The following is a 24,529-nucleotide window of genomic DNA, read 5'->3' as shown; positions in this document are numbered from 1 at the left end:
GAGAAGAAATGGAGAAAGGAAAGAGTCCCTCTCTGTGATTTGTTTACTTAAAACTGACACCTTTTTAGCTTTAAGTTGTTTTTTTAATTGGTTTTCTGTCACTTGCAAGTGAAAAGCACCCAAGGGAAAGATTCTGAGATACCTGGAGACCCCACAAAAGTGGTTGGTGACATCCATATCTATGTATACCCTTTCTGTTTGTGTACATACATACATTCACACAGGCTTGGTGTAGGCCAGAGAGCATGCCCTTGGAAGGAGTTGATTCTATGTTTGCTACTCAGAAAGTGTGTGTTTGTTAAAACCACTGGCCTGCAGGTTTGCTTTTGCTGAAAACTCTCCCCCTGATCTTGGGCAATCCATCACTAACTGGATCCTAGTTAGAGTGAAAAACCAATCCAGTTTGCCAGGAACTGAGTGGTTTCCTGGGACATGGGATTCCCATTGCTAAAACCAGGATAGTCCATCATCCTAGCTCAGTTCTGTATCTGTAAAAATGAGATTGGATTGGACTAGAAAGGGCTGGGAAAGTCTGCCAAATCCTGCATTCAGGCAGACCTTGCCAATTGCCCTTGGCACTAACTCCTGTAAGTTTAAGTGCATTCCTACAATCCTTTGCCATAAGACCAGCTACTGTCAAAATTGGCACCTATTTGCCATAGTTGGACTGAGTTTTTGACAAGCTGAGATTTTAAGGATCAGAATTTATTGAGGACCAACTTTGAGTAAAGTTCTGCCGTAAATCCCACGTCAGGCTGTCTCCAGCCTGAGCTAAATGACTTCCCTAGAACTTGCGGATCTTGTTTTTTAGGATTTGATTGTACATTTGTGTGAATATATGAACCGGTATTGGGTTATTAATTCAGCTTGCTCTTTGAAAACTTAAATTTATTGGGTGTTCATCATGTGCTAAAACTACATAAAAGCTCTCATGACAGCTAATACTGCGAGCTTGTGAGTGCCTGCATTTTGGAAAAAAGCAAACTGAGGCTTTGTGATCCAGTGCCTATCTAAGGGGCAGCCTATCTAAGTGCCAGCAGGCAGGGGAGTAAGTGAGGTCCCATTTGAGGCCCTTCTGATTCCAACAACTCAGACCTTTCCACCATGATGCGGATTCAGTTGGATCTCTTTGGTCTCTTTCCACCGTTAGTCTTTGATGTGCACAGTCTGCACCCCTCCTGGTCGGTTTTCGGAATCTCCAAGGACTTAAGTTTCCAAAGGAGACTCTGGAGTCTCCTTCAAGTCTCCAAGGACTTAAGTTTCCTGGCGTTCAGGTGACAATTTGGGGTTACTCTGCGCTGCTGGGGAGCCCAAAAGTTGCAGGCAGTGTAGAGGAAGGACTCGCGCCGGCCGCTCCCTATCTCCAAGAACGGGGCAGATCCCCCACTGAACGAAGTGGCCCGCGGGCGGGCCAGGGAAAAAGGGGCCGCGCGGCGCCCAGGGAGGAGCCGGGTTTCGCTGCAGTCCAGCGGCCCCGCAAGCAGACTTGTGGCGCATGCGCGGCGCGGGTCGCAGAGTTGTGAATGGTGCGTTTTGTTTGCCGGAGTTTGGGGCGGGCGGGCGCGCGAGGAGGAGGGGTGGGGCCGACGGGGGCGGGGCGGGCGGGCTAGCGAGGTGGGCGGTGAGAGGAAGTGGCGGCGGCGGCGGCGGCGGCCGGGGGCGGCGAATGTTGGGTCCGCGCGGGCGGTAGGTAACGGCTGAGGCGGCGGCGGCGGCGTGGGCTGGGCTCGAGCGGGCGGCGGCACCTTAGACTCCCGGGCGCGGGAGCCCAACGCGGGCGGGCGCCTGAAACAAAGGGAAGCGAGAGTCAGGGCGCCGCGGGTGGGCGGTCAGTCGGTCAGCGCGGAGCCGGCCAGCGGGTGCCCGCGGAAGCCTGGAGCCCGGCGGCCGGCGCGGCCTCAGGGCGGGAAGATGCCGCGCGTCGTGCCTGACCAGAGAAGCAAGTTCGAGAACGAGGAGTTCTTCAGGAAGCTGAGCCGCGAATGTGAGGTGAGGCAGGCGGCGGCGGGGAGGCCGCGGCGCGCCCCGAGCGGGCCCGGGCGGAGAAAAGTTTGGGCGGTGCGGCCCCGGGGATCCCCACGCCGGCGCGCCCGCGGAGGGGCAATCTCTCCAGGGCAGCCGTCTCCCCGCTGACTCTGCTTGCCTTTATCGGGGTGGCGCGGGGCGTACGGCGCGGATTTGGCTCCTGATTTCGGGCCGTCTCTGCCTTGCAGATTAAGTACACGGGCTTCAGGGACCGGCCCCACGAGGAGCGCCAGGCGCGCTTCCAGAACGCCTGCCGCGACGGCCGCTCGGAAATCGTAAGTCGGCGGGACGGGGGCGCGGGGGAGTGAGGCGCGCGCGGGTCACTTGTTGCACTGGGGCCGCCGCGGCCCAGGCCGGTTCCGGACGGCGCAGCGAACGCCGCGGCTCCCGGAACTGAGCGGGCGCCGTCTCACTTCCTACTCGGGATTCAAAATGCGAAACCAGACACTGGCGGGCCGCGTCCTCGCGGGGAGACGCTTCCAGGTGGCCGTCGGCGGGTGGATTATGTTTCCCACACACGACTCGGCGGACACTTTGCCGCGAGTGGATCTCAAACCCAAGCCCAACTAAACCAGGAAAGGTCACTATATAGGCTGTGACCCTGATTAAAGAAAGGGTCGGGATATTAGTAGGAAGAAAACACCCGTAGGGAAAAAGAAGTGGTCTTCGTTCAAAATCGTTTCTTGGTCGCTAGATTTTGCGTAAATCTATGTGTGAAGCTATCTCTTTTTCAGTAGAGCTGGGAATAAATCAGAGGGTAAATCCAGTTATCTATTGGCCTAAGAGAGAAAAAAAGAAGCCCCGCAAAACGTGCCATCTTTTCTTCGCATATTAAGCTTCAGGAGAATCGGAGAGAAACCTTTTTTCCCTCCAAACCTAAAAAACATATCCCGCTTAGGCCTGCAGTTTTTAAAGAATCGCATGGATTTGCAAAACCCGCAGTCGATTTGAGGCCCTGTTTTAGATGCTAGATTTGGTGCTTTACCTCCACCAAAAGTTATGCTGAAGAAAAATTCAAGTATCCTAGTTCTCATCTCCTTTTGGTTTGTCCTATTGGAGGTGCTAATGAGAGAATGATGGAGCCAAAAAGTGCATCGGAAAGAACTAAAGAGAGGAGACTGGTTGTTAATTTTTTAAGAAGTTGAGGAACTGTATAATGGAATTTGATTATCTGCTCCATGACTTGGGCCACTGCACCTTCACAAACTTGAAGCTACAGGCTGTTTGAATTTAGGTTAACAATAGAAAGACATGTTGGACCATTTGCTTCTCCCATTCCCTGTACAGTAGAGAATATTTTTGTTGAGACATAATTCACATATCATAAAATTCTCCCTTTTCATCACTGAAATCAAGTTTATTTTTTAAAAATATTTTGATGTTTAAGACAAAGGCTTTTTAAACTGTATTACAGATAATGAGAAGATATGGCCAACTTTACTAGGAACTCTAGAATATTTGGTCATTATTGCACATTATAAAAGAAAATGTCTAGCTTTTAGCCCACTTGCTTGAGTAGTTGTAATTGTTATATGATTCAGATGTATAGGACAAATAGTTTTTGGTTTTGGCACTAAGTGGTAGAGGAATCTTTCCTTACTTAGTTGGTTCAGTGATTATATCATCCTTTGTCTGGATTTCCTTTTGGAAAAGGTGGATGGTATACCCAACCAATGGATTTCTTGGAAGTAATTGATGTAAGTATAAAAGATGAGCTATAAAATGCTATTGTAATTTTTAAGAGAAATATAGTTAATTTTTTAGGGAAATATAGTTAATTTTTTAGGGAAATATAGTTAATAGGGTATTTTCTGTCATATCAAATTTTACTGCATGTGATTATGAATTGGTAGTATAATTTAAGTGTATTTGAATATATATGAATTCACAGTATATTTGAATTACTATATCATATATAACATGAGTTTCCTATTATAGCAGTATTATAGGTTGCTTGTATATGTTATAAATTCCTCTTCAGGGATCAATCAGACATTCTAATTCTAGGCCTTCTCTTCTTCCAAAAATCTGATCCTACAAATTTTAATAAGTTCTTAATTTCTAACAAGTATTTAGGTTAAAGAAGATAGGTAGTTTGAATTTCATCTAAGAATTGTAATTAAGACAGCACAGTTTAATGCGTTGAATAGTATAACTTTGTATTTGGAAGGAATTTCACTTTTTCCTCTCCAGTTTTCTCCCTTTAATTCAATGTTAGCCATACTTAAATTAACAGAGTTTTAGCTTCTACGGGCTAGAGACCACATTAATTTCATATATGTCCCCTTTGTATGGGTTTTGCCCAGTATCTTTTGCATCATAAGCACTTGATTATTTGAATTTAAAGGTTACTTCATTTAATGCCCCAAATTTATCTTATGACTTGTAAACAGGCTGTGGCTTTTACTTATTTGGTGGTGGAAAATAGGTAGGGAAAGGCATTTTTTTTTTTTGCTTCTATTTTAATAGCAGCCATGTATGATAAAAATACATAGTTCTCCAAACTGTGTCCAACCCTTCCCCCCTTTTATTATTTTTTTATTAGGAACACCTTATCAGTGAGGTTAATGAAGAATTTATTTTGTATTTAGATGTAAAATAACATAAGGCTATGATGCTCATTTCTTCTTAGGTATAAAACTTACCAAGACACTATATCATAGCATGAGATAAGTGTGATTATAGGTGAGGGGTAGAATCTATTTTCTAAAATCAGATTTATTCCTTATATAAGCTCTTGTATTATATATAGTAAGAGTATTAAGAGATATCTTCAACACTAATGATTAATAAAAAAAAAAACTTATGAGAGGTATGGTGACTACTGTGAAAGTGGTAAAAACTGTTTTTAATCTTGAAGATGGAAGAATAAAAGGTATGTTAGATTGGCACAAGTGTGCTATTTTACAATTTAATGAAACCTCATGAAATATAATCAGGACATTCTGAGAATTCTCCATACAGCCATTTTTACCAGTGTGGATTTTTATGTTTTCAAACAAAATTTTCCCAACTCCTATGTATTGTAGATGTTCCATTAAAAAAAGAGTTCTGTGGTCAAATAAATTTGAGAAATGGTATTCTAGAGTGTGATCTGTTTTTACCACTTCTCCAGTCCCAGAGAGGTATGTTGATGAGATAATGGACATGAAGTGATGAAGCAGGAAATCTTCTGAGGTTGGCCTTCAGGCGGGAGGTGAGGTAATGAGTTGCAGAATGTCTTTACTTAGCCCAGAGCTGATTTGGGATACACTGTGACAGAAGGATTTGTTACTAGGTGACTACTGAAGAAACATGGCTGCCTGATTTTGGCAGGGTATTCATTCATGGGCAGGATCTCTTATCTGTCACCATTCTGCTCTGTGAATTTCACTGTCTGAGACTGAAAGAGTTGGCTGTCTTCTTCAGCTAAGAATTACTTCTCATTGTATTTAGCAAATACATGTAGCATTTACTGGGTGGTGTTCTAAACACTTGACAAGTAGTGGAAACTGAGGTTCAGAGTGAAGTAATTTGCCTCAGGTCAGCGTAGGCAGTTTGCCTCCTAGTGTCTGCTTTTCACTTCAGTGGTTGTTTTTTAAACTTATGCTAATAGTTGGCAAAGTTCTTAAGGTTAATATCGTAATATTGATGTTTGTTCAGTCTCTATTCATATAAGTATTTAACCACAAGAAAAGTTATCCCAGTGATTAGGGAGATGCCATTAAAGGTATCTTTAGAGATTTAGCAGTTAGATTGACCACTGTACCTTCTAGTATCAATCATAGAAATAGGAAGTGCTGTAATTTTTATCTGTAAAGAATCTAAGCCCCTATCTTCGGGGGAACTAGTGGATAGTTGAATCAGCTAAGGCTTTAAACAAATTGCCCAAGAATGTGCACCCCTAGCTTTCAGATGAAGACTCTGTACTTGGAAACAAATTATGTTTTAGAATTTTAATTAGTAAACTAAAACAAAAAGTTCTCTGATTTCAACAAAGAGTTTACATGCAGAATTTTTTTAATGCTTTTTATGTATTTCTTTTAGATTTTCCCTGGGAAAGAGGGACAGTGTTATTTCCATTTTTAACTAGGGGGAAGTATAGAGTTAAATTGCTCTGGGGCTACACAGAATGACACTTTATTGAAATGGTTTTAGATTGTTCTGTAGAGCTGTGCCATCCAAATCTTTTATAAATATTAGATGAATACTCTTCTGTTATTGTCAGATCCAGTTTTCCTAAAGTCAGATTTTCGAAAATGCATTTTTAAAAATTCATCCAAGGTTTTAGAGAGATGAGTACTGTCATAGCACATGCTAATGTATGGTTTATCAGAGGAGAGACAGTCCCAAATGCATTTTTTTTTTCAATAGTGGGCTATTAGTTAATTAACATTTATTTATATTCAGTGTGCAACTGATTGGAATTTGGGAAACTCTGGATAAAATAGGCACCTATAGGGATGAAAAAGTCTGTGTTTTTTAAGCTGAGCCTTCCCTGAAACTGGAATTTTTGTCTCTGAGAGTGAGTTCTACTGAAAACCATAATGGAGGATATTGTCTTCATCTTATAAATTTTGGTTTTTAAAAATCATTGGAAATGATATTTGGTCAGTTTATTCATGATAATGAGATCCTCCCAATGTGATATATCGTGGAGATATTTTCACTTCCAGTCATCTCCAAGTGCACTTTTAGCATGGTTTTTGAAGCATAGTGTTTCTTTGAGCATGGAAAATCAAGAAAAATTAAAGTGTCTCATTTACACAACTTTAAATTGTGGTATGCTTTAAAATTCAAAATATTCAGCTCTTCAGTGATTTTTGTGTTTAAAAATACAAGTTCTTAAATGTAGTTATGGGGGCTTCTGGTTAGACATTAGCAGTGCGTTGTACTAACGTCAGCAAAAAATGACCTGAAAGAAAGTATTGATTCCATGTCTGATTTTATATTTAAGCAGCCAATGGCAAATGTCCTCAAAATGGAATCAGATGTTTGTAACTTAATACTTAAGAAAAATGATGAGTGCATGTTTTTTTACTTTTAAGTAATCTTGGTGCTGCCTGGCTTAAGACAGAAACTGATGTAAAAATAAATGACTGCCTGCATAATTTATGTAATGTCCTGCTCCTGATCCTGTTTGTATTGATTTTTCTAAAAGGCTTTTGTGGCCACAGGAACCAATCTGTCTCTCCAGTTTTTTCCGGCCAGCTGGCAGGGAGAACAGCGACAAACACCTAGCCGAGAGTATGTCGACTTAGAAAGAGAAGCAGGCAAGGTAGGAAACATTTCTTTGCAATTTGAAATACTGTGGATTGTTTTACTATTAGCGATTACCTGATGATTTATATTTTAAGAAAGAGATCACAGGTCTGATTATAGATATGTGATCAGATTTGCTTTCATTCCATATTAAAAAGATATAATACAATTTTTAAAAATCAAGTGTTTTATATAATTTCATTGCTAATATCATGCTTATGTCATTTGCCACAGAAAGTTCTCACCCTTAAAGAGAGTAGTGTGCTTTCTTATATGTAACATTTGAAACTTAATTCCTTTAAAAGTGTGGACAAGAAATTCTTTGTTTTACTAAAGTGTGTGTAACTATAGTGTTTTTTTTAAAAAATGAAATTTAGAGAAAAATGGGAAAAGACTAGGCTTAAAATTTAATAGTATTTAGAAATGATTCATGGATAGATTTCCACTTTTTAATGTAGCAAATTTAATTTTGAGAAAATATGAAAATGTTAACATGGAAATATTTTTTTGTTTTGAGGAAAAGCTTCTGGGAAACAAATATCTTAAAATTTGTATGTAGGAAGTTTTAGATCAAAGAGGAAAAATGTAGGTAGAAATGTTTAAGTTGAGAGCCCTATTAAAATCTAAGTTAAATGAATTATGTGCTTTTGATGAAATGTTAATGAATAGTGTCTTGGATTAGTTCATCTTTTAATGTAGAAACTGACTTCTTTTTTTTTTTTTTTTTTTTTTTTTTTTAATTTTTATTAGTTGGAGGCTAATTACTTTACATCATTACAGTAGTTTTTGTTATACATTGATATGAATTAGCCATGGATTTACATGTATTCCCCATCCCAGTCCCCCCTCCCACCTCCCTCTCCACCCGATCCCTCTGGGTCTTCCCAGTGCACCAGGCCCGAGCACTTGTCTCATGTCCCCAACCTGAGCTGGTTATCCAGAAACTGACTTCTTGAAATAAAATATTTAAAGAAAAAAGTTTTTTTTACCTCGTTTTGTACTCCGTCTTTCTCCTGTTTCCTTTGCAGCATGTTTCTATACCTGTTTTTATTAACTTGCTAAAATTGTTTTCTAAGTGTCATCGTGAATAGTATAACCTATCACTTTATTTGCGAAACATAAGGATCATCTAAATATTCCTTTGAGGAACTTAAAAGATTTTCGTATTGGGCTGTATTAGAAAAAGGATTTTCATATCTTGTATATATACAATGAAGAGTTGTGAGGTTTTTTTCCTTTAATTTTGTAAAATAAAGTTTGCTCTTTTGATGGGGAGAGGGAAAATAGATTACAGAATTTTAAAATGAATAATAAGTTTGAAGTTTGCTTTTCTGTGTGTTAGACTTGTTTGCTTGGAAGATTAAAAGCAAATGTTCCAGGTTTTACTACTTGGTAATTCTTAATATATAAAGGAGAAGTTGGAAAGTAATGATAGTGTGATTATTGCTTTTTTGTCTGTTTGGTGTGTGAATGTGTGACTGTTTTTTTCCTTGTTCCAAACACTTCCTTAAAGTTTAACTTGCTAGCTCAGATACTAAAAACATAAACCAAAAAATTTCTTTCCTCTCAACTTTTATGCTAAACTCTTTTAGGATTTCATGACTGACATCTCAATGTTACTAAAATCTTCTAGTATTTAATAACTAGTAAATGGGTGTTAATTCTACTAGAATATGTTTGCTTGAATTAATGATATCTGTTTAGTAGATTGAAGACCATATTTTCCTTGGACTTAAGCTGTTGAGATGTTTTTGATTATACGATCAACAAGAACAAAAACCTTAGATAGCTTGTTCTAGAACTTAGAGAAAGTGTTTTCAAATATACCAAGAAAAATGATAGAACTGATGCAAGAAATCCGGAAACTTATATTTTATTAATATTTGTTTTATGATTTTCTTCTGTAAAGTGCCAGAGTAAATATTTTCAGTTTTGCAGGCATGTGATCTCTGTTGCAGCTTCTCAAGTTCGCTGTTACGGTGTGAAAGGAGCCATAGACAATGTGTAAACAAATGAATGTGGCTGTGTTCCAAGGATGGTAATACTGGCAGAAATCTGTATCTTTCCCTCAGATTTAAATTGGTAGATGTTTGTGTATAGACGATATATTTCTCAAATATAATTTTACCAGTACTTTCTACACCAGTAGAATCTAGGAAAAAGAAAGCATTTTAATGAAAAAAACCAACAACATTAAGAAAAAAAAAAAAAAACCCTGCTAGTATTTCGCTCTTTACCACTGGGATAAGTATAGTAATGAATTTAGAGAAAAGATACTAACCCATGTTTTCTCATCCATAAAGCTCAGGCTGTGGGGTCTCTTATTTCTCTTCTGATAACCATCATCGTTTATTTCTGTCCCCATAGGACTAGAAGCAAAGCAAATTGAAGCAGTTTCCCTAAATGTTAATTATTTGCCTCTGCTCCTTATACTAAATCCAAAATCAGTGTCTCTTCCACGTACTTTCAACCTAGTTAAGTGGTAAAGCAGCTTAGTTCTCTTCCCATTCAAACTCAGCTTTGAGAAATTGAGCCTTTAGAGTTACATATAAATTGAGGTTAAGTCCTGGCTTCATATACTACTTCATTTATTCTGTAACTTTAGACAAGTTGTTTAATCTTTATGGTCCTCAGTTATAAAGTGAGGTTAATGCATGTGTCCCAGGGTGGCCCTAGGGATTAAATAAAATAATGTATGTAAAGTGCTTAGCTCAGTAACTGGCAGAGTTATTCAAAAATTCATTCATTCAGAAGGTCTTTGTTTAACACCTGTTATGTAATTTAGTGAGTACTGTTCTAGGCACTTGGTATATGAATAAACAAATCAAAAGATCCTGCCTTACAGGTTGTTTTATGGAAGGAATGGAAGAACAGGCAGTATGCGCAGTTTATAAGTTATGTAGTATGTTACAAAGTGATAAATGCTCTGGGCGGGGGGAAGGAAAATTAGAATAAAATAAGGGATCAATGAATGGGAATGTGTGCAATTTTAAACAGGAAAGACTGGGTAAAGAAGGTCATATTTGAGCAGAAACCTAAAGGAAGATAGGGAATGATGAGCAATTCAGATATTTGAGGGAAAGGTGATCCAAACAGGGGACACAGCCTTGTAAAGGCCCTGGAGTGGGAGCTTGCACAGTGTGTGTGTTAAACAGTGAGTAGGCCAGTGCGGCTGGAGTACACTGACCAAAGAGGAGAGTAGTAGAAGAGATGAGGGAGATAGCAAGAAGCCAGTTTACATGACTGTGAGAGGCCATGGGAACAACAGTGGACTTTTATTCTGAGTAGAGTGGAGAGTAGTTTCTGCTTTTTGAGCAGATGAATTATATGATCTGCCTTTAGTTTTGAAAAGATCACTCTAGCTGCTGGGTTAACAGCAGTTTTAGCATGCAGGAGTGAAGCAGGGGGCCCATTGGGCTGTTGCAGTAATCTTGATGAGAGACCAGGGTGGTAGCAATGGACACGGTGAGAAGGAGTCATAGTCCAGGAATATTTGAGATAGAGCCAACAGGATTTGCTTATAGATTGGATGTGAGGTGTGAGAGTCAAGAATGACTCCAACTTTTTTTGATTAGAGCAACTGGGAGTATAGGATTGCAGTCATCTGAGATGAGAAAAGCTGTGGGTGGAGCAATTTTGAGCAGTTTAGGGCATGTGAGTTTGTGGTGGTAGCTTGTTGCAGCTTCTGTTTTCAACACCCACCCGTAACTTCTTAAATGATGGCACAGCTTTTTCCTAAGTGACCCTTTGCTTATCTCAAGATTTCAGTGTCTTTTTTTTTTTTTAAATCAGCTTTATGAAAATATAGTTTACTTACCAAATAATGCCCCCATTTTGAGTGTATAATTTGAGTTTTAACAAATGTACACACCCATGTAAACACCACCCACAGTCCAGATAATATTTCATCCCCTTGTGCCCTTCCACAGGAATCTGAGAGTAGCTTAGCTGGTTGGTTCTGGCTCAGGGTCTCTCATGAGTTTGCAGTCCAGCTGTTGGGGCTCTTCAGTCTCTGAAGGCTTGATTGGAGCTAAAGGATCTCCTTGCAAACTCACTCACATGACTTTTGGTTGGTGGCTTCAATTCCTAGTCATATATTCCTTTCCATAGAGAGAAAAAGAATGAGGTCATCCTGCTTTTTATGACTTATTCTCTGATCACTTTTTTCTTCTTGTTCATTAAAAGCGAGTCGCTATGTCTAGCCCACAGTCAGCAGGGAGGGGGGTGGTTTATTCACATATATGGGAGGAAGCTGAGATCTTTGGGGCCATCTTAGAGGCTGGCTCCCAGTGTTCACTTAAATCTGATGAATTCAGGAAAAAAATTAGAATGCTAATAGGAAACAGAAGTTCCATATTCTCTTAGATTTGAAATATGGCTTTATGATCTAAGAAAATGGGCTTCACAAAATCAGTCTTTGTATTCATTCTTTCTGCCTTTGTGTTTGTTGGAATATTTTCAAACCTAGAGTCTTCAGTAAGAAAGGTCTGTTAGTGGGTAACTGACCATCAAGTCAGAGCACACACTTTTATAGTCTGACTTTGAAATATATTTAAAACTTTTGCATCCAGGTACCTAGTGAGCTATTAACAGATAAAGCTGAATCTTTATTAAGGGTCTTTCTTAGAAGAGGTTTAAAATAATACTGTATAATGGAGAGAGCTCTGGATATGTCTGGATTGTCAGAAGACAATCAACAATTGTTTTCCTTAGCTGTAAATGGGAATCAGAATGTCTTCCCTGTTCATAAACCTCATGTGAGGATTAAATGAAGTACCAGAGTATGTGAAAATGCCTTCTTAATTGTCAAGCCCTATCCAAAGCTAGACTATTTGATAGGTTTGTAGAGTGAGATCGTAGATAATCAAGGATTTTCGGTGCTATAGAGGCCTTAGGTCAGCTTCACTTCAAGTAGCAGTATGGTGTTGGGATACTATGTCTTTCCCCAGTGGCCCATCCTGGTATTTTATAAACCTAGACAGCCAAAATGTTCATAATTGTCCCTTAATTTAAGCTGCTTTCCTCTAATGTAGCTGTCAGAAGACAAGGAATGCAACAGATCAGAATTTAAATCATTCTGTGTGAAATTTTGTTAGACCAAGCAACACCCTGTTCCTTTGATCTTTCCTCTTGGAACTTATTTCCAATTAATTTTTATTTCAAACAAATGCAAATGGTTATGGTTGACCATAAGTTATTAGTCGAGTGGTCAGATTAATGGTTTTTGCATGCATTCTGTGTTTTTTAAAGCCTCCTTAGATTTTAAAATTAATGATTATGCTTACTGCATAATCCTAGTTTGTGAGCATGAAATTAGAGGGTATGAAAATCTTGTAAACTGAAGAAATTAACTTTATAGTGCTATTGTTTGTTTTCCATTTTTTCTATGGAAATTGAATATACTATCTAGTTTCATCTAGATATATTAGATGTGGTCCCAGAAAAAGAGGTTAAACTTTCTATAGCTTTTGCATTGCTATTCATTACTTATGATTTTAATTGATAGATAACAATAGCAGACATTGGGAGTAGTTATAAAGTGGCATCAGAGCACTTAACTTTTAAACTTTTTGATAAGTTATGTGTTTTACTTTTTCTTTTCTGAACATTCATACTTAAAAATCTTTTTATCATTCATTTTCATCAGTATGAAATAACAAAGCAAAGTTTAATAGCATTTGATTTAACAAATGAAGACAAAAACTCTTACTTTAAATGTCTTTAAAAAAAAATTGTCTTCAAAGTTCTGTAACTGCTGCTTCTGGAGCGGTTTGCTTACTTGCTTGCAGGAGCTTTGTCCCAAAATAAATATTATGTCTGTTTATATACCATCCACAATTTGGCAGAGTTTAGAGCACTCTCTTTAGTTTTGAGAAATTCCTATTCAAGCTCAGAAGCAAGTTTCTTTTCCTCCTTAGACAGCCCAGTCACTCCAAATAAAAGAAATCTGTGGTAACACTTTGGAATGTGGTTTTCCCCAAGAGAAACTGAGGCAACTTTACTACTAGCTTGTTGGATCTAGACTTTTAAGTACTTCAATTCAACTAAAATATGAAGTATATTTTCTAGCACTTAGTTATCAACAATTTAGTGCACTGAAATAAGTAATCTGGGCTTTTTAAAAAAGTTTTATTTCAACAGTTTTTAAATCCAGGAAGAGTAGACTGACTTCATGAATAAATAATAATGTTTAAAAATTAGAATGTCATAGTACCTTCCAGTTAGAGTTACATTAATTTGCATATATGATAAATGCCCCTCTGAAGTATTTGAAGATGGTATACTCTTTTTTTCCCGTCTTCTTTTTTTTCTTCCAGTTTTATTGAGATAGAATTGATATACAGCACTCATCTTTTCCCCTTTTCTTGAATTGCATTATTTGCCTGGATTTAAGTGTGAAGTGTAGTCTTGGCCATATCTCAATTATATTTTTCAAGTTAGAAAAGTCAGAATGGTATGTCTGAGAGAAGCATCCTTAATCTTCCCCTTTTTGTTTCTACTTCCTACCCCAATATTTTTGAATGATTAATTCAAACACTGCAAGTATAAAAATGTTATCAACTAAAGAAATCAGTTGTTGAGAAGGGCTGCTATGTCCCAGTTTTACTGCTTCCCATTGTAATTGATTTTTTTCAGTTGTCATTATTGAGATATGATTTCTATACAGTAGAATTCACCTATTTAAGATACACAGTTAAGTGACAAATATGTGCAGTCAGCGGTGTGATTACCACCACAGTGAAGATACAGACTGTTTCCGTAACCTCAGAAAGTGCCCTCATGTGCTTTGCAGCCAGTCTTCCTGCCCCCCAGGCCCAGGCACCCATTGTCTGCTTTCCGATACATACTCTCTTATCTTTTCTTTTTACTGAGCAGTGTTCCATTGTGTGAATCTGCCACATTTTGTTTATCCATTTAGCAGTCGATGGCCATCTGAGTTATTTCGCCTTGGTTTGGCTACTGTGCTGCTTTTAATGTTTATACCTGAGTCTCTTATGTGGACATTTGTTCTCATTTATCTTGGGTAGATAGATACATAGGACTAAAATTGCTGGCTAGTTAGTTTCATGAATATGAACTTTTTAAGAAACTGCCGTTGTTAATCACTCAGTCATGTCTGACTCTTTGCAACCTGGTGGACTGTGGCCCACCAGGCTTCTCTGTCCATGGAATTCTCCAGGCAAGAATACTGGAGTGGGGTGCCATTCCCTTCTCCAGGGGATCTTCCTAACCCAAGGAATGAACCTAGGTCTTCTGCATTGAAGGTAGATTCTTTACTGTCTGAGCCACCAAACTGTTCTCCAAAGTGGCTTTGCAATTTTGCGTTCCAGCTAGCCATCTATGAGAGTTTCAGCTACTTCACATCTTTACTAATACTTGGTACTGTCAGTCTTTTTTTATTTTAGCCATTTTTGTGAGTTTGTAGTGGTATCTCATTTTGGTTTTAATTTGCATCCCCGTGGTGACTTAACAATGTTCAGTATGTTTTATGTGCTTGTTTGCCATTTGGCGAAATGTCTATACAGATCCTTTGCCTATATTTTGATACCAAATTATTATTGAGATGTAGGAATTTTTTAATGTATTAAATACATGTTCTTTATCAGATATTTTTGCAATTGAAGTTTTATTATGAGTCACATTTAAAGTAGCTAGCCCTGACTGCATATCAGTTCAGTTCAGTTGCTCAGTCATGTCTGACTCTTTGCGACCCCATGAACCACAGCATGCCAGGCCTCCCTGTCTATCACCAACTCCCAGAGTCCACCCAAACCCATGTTCATCTAGTTGGTGATGCCATCCAACCAGTCCATCCTAAAGGAGATCGGTCCAGGGTGTTCACTGAAAGGACTGATGTTGAAGCTGAAACTCCAATACTTTGGCCACCTGATGCGAAGAGTTGACTCATTTGAAAAGATCCTGATGCCAGGGAAGATTGAGGGCAGGAGGAGAAGGGGACGACAGAGGATGAGATGGACTGCAAGAGCTCCTTGCAGTCCCAAGGGGCTCTCAAGAGTCTTCTCCAACACCACAGTTGAAAAGCATCAATTCTTCAGTGCTCAGCTTTCTTTATAGTCCAACTCTCACATCATACATGACCACTGGAAAAACTATAGCCTTGACTAGACAGACCTTTGTTTGCAAAGTAATATCTCTGACTGCATATAAAGTATTAGGAAGTATAAATACAGACTTTGTCAAAACTGCCCCTAATATAGTAATTTTGGCCTTCTTCGATTGTGCCTCTCAACTTAAAAAAAACCTCTTAATTTTTAAACAAAAAAAAATTTTGACTAGTGTTGTGTGGCATGTAGGATCTTAGTTCCCCTACCAGGGATCGAACCCACCATTTTTGCATTGAAAGGCCAGGGTCTTAACCACTGGACCGCCAGGGAAGTCCCTTGATGTGTTTTTGGGTGTTTGTTTTTTTGAGCTTGTTGTTTTATTATGTTAAAATGCATATCACATAAAATTTACCATTTTATCTGTTCGTAACTATACAGTTCAGTATTATTAAGTATATTAAAATTCATGCTCTTGTCATCTTCATTAGACTAAAGCTCTGTACCCATTAACCACTAACTCTCCTTTCTCCTGTGTCCCCAGCGCCTGATAATTGCCTTTCTACTTTCTGTCTTTGGTAATTTAATTCCTCTAGGTACCTCATGTAAGTGGAATCATTATCCATAACCTACCGCTTAGAGGACCATTGTTAACATTTTGTTATATTGCCATTCTTATTTTTTCTGTGTATATTTAAATTGTAAAATAAAATTATTCTATGTGATATGGCATTAACTTTTAATCTTTGGATTTTCTGCACATCTTATTAATAATTGATTTTACAAATAGAAAAATCAGCAGTAAATAGATACCTTTGCATAAGAGAGAAGCAACAGAATGATTATCAGTGTTAATTCTTGGAATAAAAAAGTAAGAAATGGATGTGGATGTATCTAGTGAGCATACATGCAGTGTTCATTCACCTAGGAAAGCTCTGCAGATCTAGGAAAGCTCTGCAGATCTAGGGAGCAGTAGCCAGTCAGTATTGTACACATGGCACTCGTATGAAAAATCCGTCCTACAGAAAACTTTGAGCTTTCTAGTACAGGCATTTTAGGGGGCAGAAAATGTTTGTTAACTATCTCTGAGTATGTGGGACTCCTTTTGCTACTGTGTACTCTTGTTTTCTCAGTTAAGAATTAGAATAGTAGTAGCAAGCAGTTCTGTAGCACTGGCTATGTGCCAGGTACTGTTTTCAGTGATACAAAGACCGATACTTTTATTATCTCCTTTTTACTGGTAGGAAAGCATTTGTAAGTCTTAATGTGCTACTTAGTTTGAGCAGGCTCTGAGACTTTCTCTTTGGTCAGAGCAGGCTCTGAGACTTTCTCTTTCGTCACTTCCTTGATACTTAGTTTTCTACGGAAGAGTAGAAGCCACAGACCAGCTAACTATGCCTCATGCTAGAGACACTGATTTGGTAGGGAGTTTAATTATTGTTACCTTCTTTTATGAAGGTATACAATGTAAGTAGTTGGAAGTTATTATCTACTCTGAGCTTTCCAGTTTAGGTGGGGCTTTTCCCAAATTGATGTGTATTTAGGAACAAAGAATTTAAAGTAATGCTTAAAATGTGCCTTTGCCAGTGAAACTGTGCTTTTCAGACTTAATATGACTTTCCTGTGCCATACTGTGTGTTCTAAGAAGAATATGGCCCAGTCTGGGAATGATTGGCCGGTTGTTTTTATGGGGGGAAACATTTTTTCCATGTATACAGTCAACATAAGCCCTTTTGTGTTTTAAAACTTTAGATATGAAGGCAGATTAATCTTCAGATTAAAACAGAAGTATAGCCTAGGAGTGTGACTTCAGCTTTTCCATTAGAAGAATTTAGATGTTTTCAAATAAGCAAAATAATCTGCCCATATTAAATGATAATTTTTAATAAATGTCTGCCTCTCTTTTTTTAAAACAATATTGCAGAATATTGTTTTAAATAATGGGACTTTGGGAGAACCCTTCTAAATTTTTGGAGGGTATTGTTTATTCCAGCTTTTTAGTCCTGACCTGCCTTTCCGTTGCTATCCAGAACAATGCTGCTGGACTCTTTTTTTTAAATTGTAGCAAATTCACATAGAATTCACCATCTTACACATCTGTTCAATTCCATGGTTTTTAATATATACACAGTGTGCAACCTTCATCACTACTATCATATTCAGAACATTTTCAGAACTCTGGACTGTTTAAAGTGTTTTGACCTTCTGCAAACTAGTTTTCATCTTGATCACCACCACTAGTACCAGATGATTTATATCCTCAGTAATTCACTTAATCCTGCACTAGAGTGAATGAAGTCTTTTATTTGATATTGGAATGCATTTGGTGATAGCTTGATTTCACAGCTGAGGAAACTGGGGCCCAGAGAGGCTAACTAAATCTTCAGTAGTCATGTAATCTGTCTCCTAGGAGGAGCCAGCATCCAGACCCAGGTCTTTTACCCAAGAGTCTGTGTTGTTTGCAGTTTACCACATTGCTGCTAATAATCATTAGGTAAGTTGCTAGAAACTTCACATACCACCTTTAAAGTTACTTTAGCCCACCAAGTTATTCTTCCCATTAGAGCCAGTATTTTAACATGGTCATTTTTGACCTCATTTTGATGACTTCAGAACAACCTTTAACTTCCATCTTTTTCCTTTCAACATTTAACTTTTCTTGAATTGTTTTTCTAACTTAAGGCTGCTCTATATTCTCTGATTCTAGGCTCGCCATGACCTGCCTCCTTTTTATATCCTTCCATAACTCTTTTCTGGAGAAGGGAACGGCAGTCCACTCCAGTATTCTTTTTCTTTTCCCATTTATTTTTATTAGTTGGAGGCTAATTACTTTACAATATTGTAGTGATTTTTGCCATACATTGACATGAATCAGCTATGGATTTACATGTGTTCCCCATCCCGATCCCCCCCTGCCGCCACCTCACTCCAGTATTCTTACCTGGAGAATCCCGTGGACAGAGAAGCTTGGCAGGCTAGAGTCCATGGGGTCACAAAGAGTCAGACATGAATGAGTGACTAATGCATGCATATAACTCTTTTCATCTTATAAACAAACTCCCTATTCCTTGACTACCCCTCCCCCTTGTTCCTGGCAGCCACTCTTCTTTGTCTGTGATTTTGACTAAATAGCTCTTAAAAGTGTTTGTACATACAGTATATGTCTTTTAGAAGCTCTTTGTATTGATTTGGATGTTAATTCCTTAATAGGTATGTGATTTGTAAATATTTTCTCCCATTCTATGGGTTGCCTTTTTACCCTATTGATAATGTCTTTTGATGTACAAATTTTTAAAATTTTAATGAAATCCAACTTACTATTTTTATTGTTGTTATCTGTGTCCTTGGTGTCATCCCCAAGAAATCATTGTTAGATTCAGTGTCATGAGGCTTTTATCCTTGCTTCTAAGAGTTTTATAGTTTTAGGTCTTAATATTTAGATTTTTGGTCTGTTTTGAAGTAATTTTTGTATGTAGTATTAGGTGAGGTTCCAGTTTCATTCATTTCCTTCTAGATATCCGTTTTCCTAGCACCATTTATTAAAAGGACTCTTCTTTCCCCATTGAATGGTCTCGGTACCCTTGTCAAAAATCATTTGACCACACATGTGAGGGTTTATTTCTGGGCATCCTACTCTAGCCCATTAGTCTGTATGTCTTTTATGCCAATACTATACCATTTTGATTAATGAAGCTTTGTAGTAAGTTTTAAAATCAGAAAGTATGAGTCCTCAAGTTATCTTCTTTCAAGATTGTTTTGGCTTTTCAGGTCCCTGTAACTTTTTTTTCCCTTTCTTTTTATGTATTTTTATCCATTTTCCATATGACTTTTAGGGTGGAATTTTCTGTTTGGTTAACACATCCATTTATTGAGTGTGCACCTGCGTGTGTGCATGCACATGTTTGCATGCTTTATCTTTTAAGCTCCAGGCACATTCTGTATTAATCCGTGTTATGATTTCTATAAGATGTACTGTTTTCTGTTTGAACTGTAAGAAGTAGATTGGTAAATTACATTAAATCACTATAGAAGAATCTGTTTTTTTTAACACTTGCATGCAACCCAAGTATGATTCAGAGGCAAGTGAGATTGAATGACTGTCTGTAATGATTATCCAGCAGGCAGGCAGCTGACTGTACATTTCTAAATGGAGAGGAACATGTGACTAAAGGAGGATGAGTCAGAACCAAGTATCTTCTAAAGGAATCTGTTAAATAGACTACATAAATGATTACAGTTAACAAGCAAGGGGTACATACTTCCTTTGTGAAGTATCTTGTTTTTCTGGGTGCCTATGGCCATCCCAGTATTAATGGTTGTCTGCTGATACTATTGGTGTGGTCAACTATTCATTGTCTCAAAAAAAAAAAAAGTTGCTTCTTTCCCTTGGAAAGAGAACACTATGTAAAATTTTAGTGGAAGTATTTTGTGTAAATTTCTGTGGTGCTTTATATGTTTCATAAGCTTATGGACATTGGTTTAATTTTTGTTGTCACCTATGAAAGAGGTGTGATTATTGATTTTATATGTGAGAAATTGGGAGACTTGTAATCTTAAATTATTTATCTCAAATACACTGTTAAAACTAAAATTTCAATCCAGGTTTTATCTGATTCTAAAGCACATTTAATTTTTACTCTTCCCATGCTCTCTTGGAGTTGAGCATAGTGATAATATTCCTTTTCTTTAAAAAATAATTACAGTTGATTCTCCTAATTTATGGTAGTTGTCTTCTATAAAGTCCTGCAAACACATGACCTGTTTATGAGAGGAAAATTCACACTTACTGCTAAAAAAAAAAATGCCTTCCCCCAATTATTAGCCAGTTCACTCCCTCTGCCACCGTATTAGAACCTGGTATCTCTCCTCATACACATTATTAGAATTTTTATTTTTTACATTTTTATCTTTCATTTAAAGATAGTTATTTTATTTTAATATTTTTAGCCATTTTATTTGTTTCAAACTTTTTTTTTCCAAATGGTAGTCAGTTTTCTATTCTCCACTAGTTAAGTAAAATACCCATTTACCATTGATTTGCAGTATTGCTGTTTTCATTTATTAAATCCTTGTATACTTGGCTTTGTTTTTAATATTTTTTTGCTTATTCCATTAAATTGTTTCTGGCTGTCACGGCACTACTACATGTATATTGATTGCATTGTTACATGTCTTAATATCTAAAGGGCAGAAAATACTTTCTTATATTTTCTTGGATAGCCTGATTCTTTTGTGTACATTATAGATTTATCCCTCAAAGTCCAGAAAACATTGTTTTGAGATTATACTGGAATTTTGTTAAAATAAGGACTACTTTGGGGTTAGTTGGCATTGGTACTCTTACCATTAGAGAACATGACATCTTGTTTTTCAAGTCCTTTTCTATGTTTTAAAAATTAGGTATTTTCTTCTTACAGAACCTACCTGTTTCTTATTATATTTATTTTTAATGGATACTTTTAATGCTATTTTAAAATAAGGACTTTTAAAATTTTCTAAATAGTTACTATTGTAACATAGGAAAGTTGTTGATTTTGTATACTTTTTATAACAAGTCATTTTATTGAACACATTAATTCACTTGGCTTTTTTGTTAAATATTATAGATTTTCCAGGTAGATCATCATCAGATATTATGTCCTGGTTGTATTTCTAGTCCACTTTGTTAGAACTGTGGTCTTTAAAAGGAGATTGCAAAGCTCCTGGATCCAGCTCCTGACAGTTTTATCACTGTCAATGAACATTCCATTAATCTTAAGAGTTATTTAAGTCATACTTAAATGTAATAGCGGAATTCAGTCTCAATTCTTACAGTTCTTTTTGTACATATTCAGCTCTTCCTTATTACAGACTTGAAGATAACTGGTGTTGGAATTTTTGAGGGAGGTAGTGGGATATGAATTTTTAAAAATGCATCATGTATTTCCCTCTAACCTTAATGATACTACTCTTTAAAAAATGACAGGTAATAAACATCTGTTGAATAGGTGAATCTTTTCAAGTTGAAATTATGGGAAGCTATAAGAAAAGCATTTCTAAGTTCCAGCTGTCTTTCTATTCTTCTGGTAATCATCATTCAGTTATTTACTGAGGGCCTAAGGAATACGGATCATTTCTTCCACTGTTTTCCCACTATCTCATTTTATAGACTAAAGTCACCAGTGTTTGAGCTCTGACAGTTTACTACAAGGAAGTGAAATATTGTTTCCAATTGAAATAGATTTTTTGAGGGTGAAGTGTCTGCTGCTTGCTTTTATCAATAGCTTTGACACTTGATTTCCATGTTTATTGATGTTACGTTACAGTTCAGTACTGGTATGCATGGAAATCTTTGCAAATTTACGGTTATCCTATTTTAATTATCTTGAAATTACATTCTTTAGAAACTCAACAGAGGGAACTGTCTTTGCTGCCCCTTTGTACTCTCAGTTTCTGTTGTCTCTCTGGCTACCTTAGGAGCTATTGTAGAAGAAAGGACAATTGAAGTTGCCACTGCTTATTCCAAATTTAGATACCCACAGAGAAGAGACTCCAGACTCTCAGATAGAGCAGTTTTTATACAGGTTGATAAATGGAAAGGTATCTTAAGTTCTCTCATATCCTTACTCAGACTCTTGCATTTCAAAACCCAGGGTAACTTATGTTTAGCTGCTGAAGTAGTTTGGTCCCTTTACTAAAGGAAATGAGATTTATCATCTCGTAAGCTGTGCGCTGCAGAGACATTGGTGTCTGTGAGGGAAGGGAAAGTTGCATTTTTACTATCATATCCTTTTCCCCTTATACATTCTTTCAAGAATTTGGTGAAAGCATTAGACTTCTTTAGAAAAAGACACATGGACACAAACATATATTTTTATACAGAATTTTGAGACATTTCTGGTCTTCGTGAAACTTAACTGTAAACCCAAACTCATGTAGGTTGTCTGAACTCCAGACTAAACTCCTGCTTTAAATGAGAGCATTGCTAAAAGTTCTGAGTGACCTAAGATCCTGTAACATGATACTTTGAAGTTTTATGTGGCCAAGAAAGGAGAAATTTTTACGGGGAGGCCTGTAACTTAACCTTTAGCCACTAGGCTCTTTGCATGCTTTCCTCTTTGTTCATAGCCTGCTCTGCTGGATTCTTCTCTTCTACATAACATCTAAAAAATTGAATTGCCTCAGGTCTCTTCATGGGCTCCCCTCTTCTCTCCTACTTATTGTTGCTTGATTAATCTCTTCCGTACCCCTGGATTGAAACACCACAGTGTTGTTGATGGCTGTGTGTGTGTTAGTCATGTCTGACTCTTTTGCGATCCCTTGGACTGTAGCCCACCAGGCTCCTCTGTCCATGGAATTCTGGAGTGGTTGCCACTTCCTCCTCCAGAGGATCTTCCAGATCCAGGGGTCGAACCTGGGTCTCCTGAATTGCAGGTGGATTCTTTACCATCTGAGGCACCGGGGAAGCCCTGTTGATAGCTGCCAGATTTGTATCTTCAACCGGTATGTCTTCCCAGAGTGCCAAAACCCCGCATGCAACTGCCTGCCCAGAAATCATTGTTCCCATATCTTAGATGTCGCCTGTGTAACAGATGATAAAACTTACCACGAATATGTTTTATAATTACTCTATTGAGATATAATTCATAGAGCATAAAATTCACCCTTCACTTAATTAAAGAAAAATTCAGGGATTTTTAGCATATTCACAGAACTGTGCATTATATTCACAGAACTGGAACTCTTATTCCAAAACATCTTCATCAGCCTAAAAAGAAATCATGTGCTTATTAATAGTCACTCCTCATTTCCACCACCCCCCACACACCTCCTGCCCCCCCACCAGCCCCAGCCCCTGGGAACCACTAATATCGTTCTTATTTCTGTATTTGCCTACTCTGGATATTTCATGTAAATGGAATCATGTAGTTTGTGGCCTTTTTCCAGTTTCTTTCACTTAGCCTAGTATTTTCAGGGTTCTTCCATGTTGTAGCATGTATCTCTACTCTATCCCTTTAACGGCTGAGTGGCACTCTGTGAATGGGTGATGCCAGGGTGGTTCGCACATGCTTCGGGTGACGCTTTACTGCTACAGTGATGTGGAATTTAAGGCTATAGATTGTGAAGATTAAGTGACACCATGTATAATTTGAATTGAAATAGCGTTAGAAATACTGGTACCTAGAACTTGAGCTGATTTTTTAAAATGTGCAATACTTTCGTGCTCATGCTTGGTCGTGTCTGACTCTTTGTGAACCCAGCTGTAGCCCCCCAACCACCCTCTGTGGAATTTTCCAGGCAAGAATAGTGGAGTGGGTTGCCATTTCCTATAATTGTAATACTTTTACCTTATTTCCAAAAGAACGCAAAACATGAGGCTGCAGTTACTTTTAACTTTCTGTGAAGTCTTAAGCATATCCTCCCGATATTTTACTTTTGGAAAGATAAGCAAGCTAATGTTATTTTTGTGTGTGATTAGCTGAATATTTACCCATTTTGAAGGCTTTATAGAATCCATTTTATATAAAATATTTAATTATTCTAGGACAGTGGTTTAAACCTAAGGTCATATTCTAATACATTTTCTTTTTACAGTTTGAAATGAATCATCATTACTTTCAGTAAAAAATGTCTGAATGTTTAAATGACATTATTAAATTATATTACGAAATGCCAAACTGTTGACAGTTTTATTTTCTTCGTACTTCGAGGTTTGTTATTCATGAATGTATGAAAGTGTCAAACATTTACTTTGAAGGTCTACACATAAAACTGTATTTATTTAAATGTGAACATCTAAATAAATCACAGGATCATCTAAATATTATTTTAAATTACAATTCCAGGCACTAGCCTTGATTATGAACTGTAGCCATTTTCTGAACTCATTTAGGAATTTTCCAAGGCACATCAGTGGTTTTCTTAGTCATGAGAGAACTTTTATAAAGGAGTAATAAATCAGCTTTTTAAAAAAATTTGGTAATTTCATAAGGAAAATATTTCTTGACGATGGAAGTTAATTTGAATAAGTTAGGTTATGGAATCTTTGAATCTAAAAGATGTGAGTCATTGATAAAGAATATATAATCTGATCATAAAATTGACCTTTCTCTCCTGTTAGATGAGAATCATCTTTATGTTTAGCGTGAGAATTTAAAATAATGAAGTAGATTGACAGTTGAAATGCTGTACTGTGTAGCACCCTCTACTCTGTTGGAAAG

The 24,529-nt window shown here is 37.6% G+C and overlaps 1 protein-coding gene across 2 annotated transcripts in view; it reads left to right on the top strand.

The window, feature by feature from the left end:
- The first annotated feature begins 1,653 nt into the window (after positions 1-1,653).
- Positions 1,654-24,529, top strand: part of CBFB (core-binding factor subunit beta) — a 48,069-nt gene continuing 25,193 nt past the window's right edge. Inside the window, exons 1-3 of one of the 2 annotated variants that reach the window (XM_020884926.2) lie at positions 1,654-1,989; positions 2,214-2,300; positions 7,166-7,282. In XM_020884926.2, the coding sequence (XP_020740585.1) occupies positions 1,912-1,989; positions 2,214-2,300; positions 7,166-7,282 (282 nt within the window). In that variant the 5' untranslated portion in view covers positions 1,654-1,911. The remainder of the gene's footprint in view (positions 1,990-2,213; positions 2,301-7,165; positions 7,283-24,529) is intronic. The other variant, XM_020884927.2, reaches the window with a different exon arrangement.

This window comes from Odocoileus virginianus, chromosome 20 (assembly GCF_023699985.2).
Source record: "Odocoileus virginianus isolate 20LAN1187 ecotype Illinois chromosome 20, Ovbor_1.2, whole genome shotgun sequence".
Taxonomy (NCBI): domain Eukaryota; kingdom Metazoa; phylum Chordata; class Mammalia; order Artiodactyla; family Cervidae; genus Odocoileus; species Odocoileus virginianus.
This window is presented reverse-complemented; position numbering and strand designations above follow the sequence as displayed.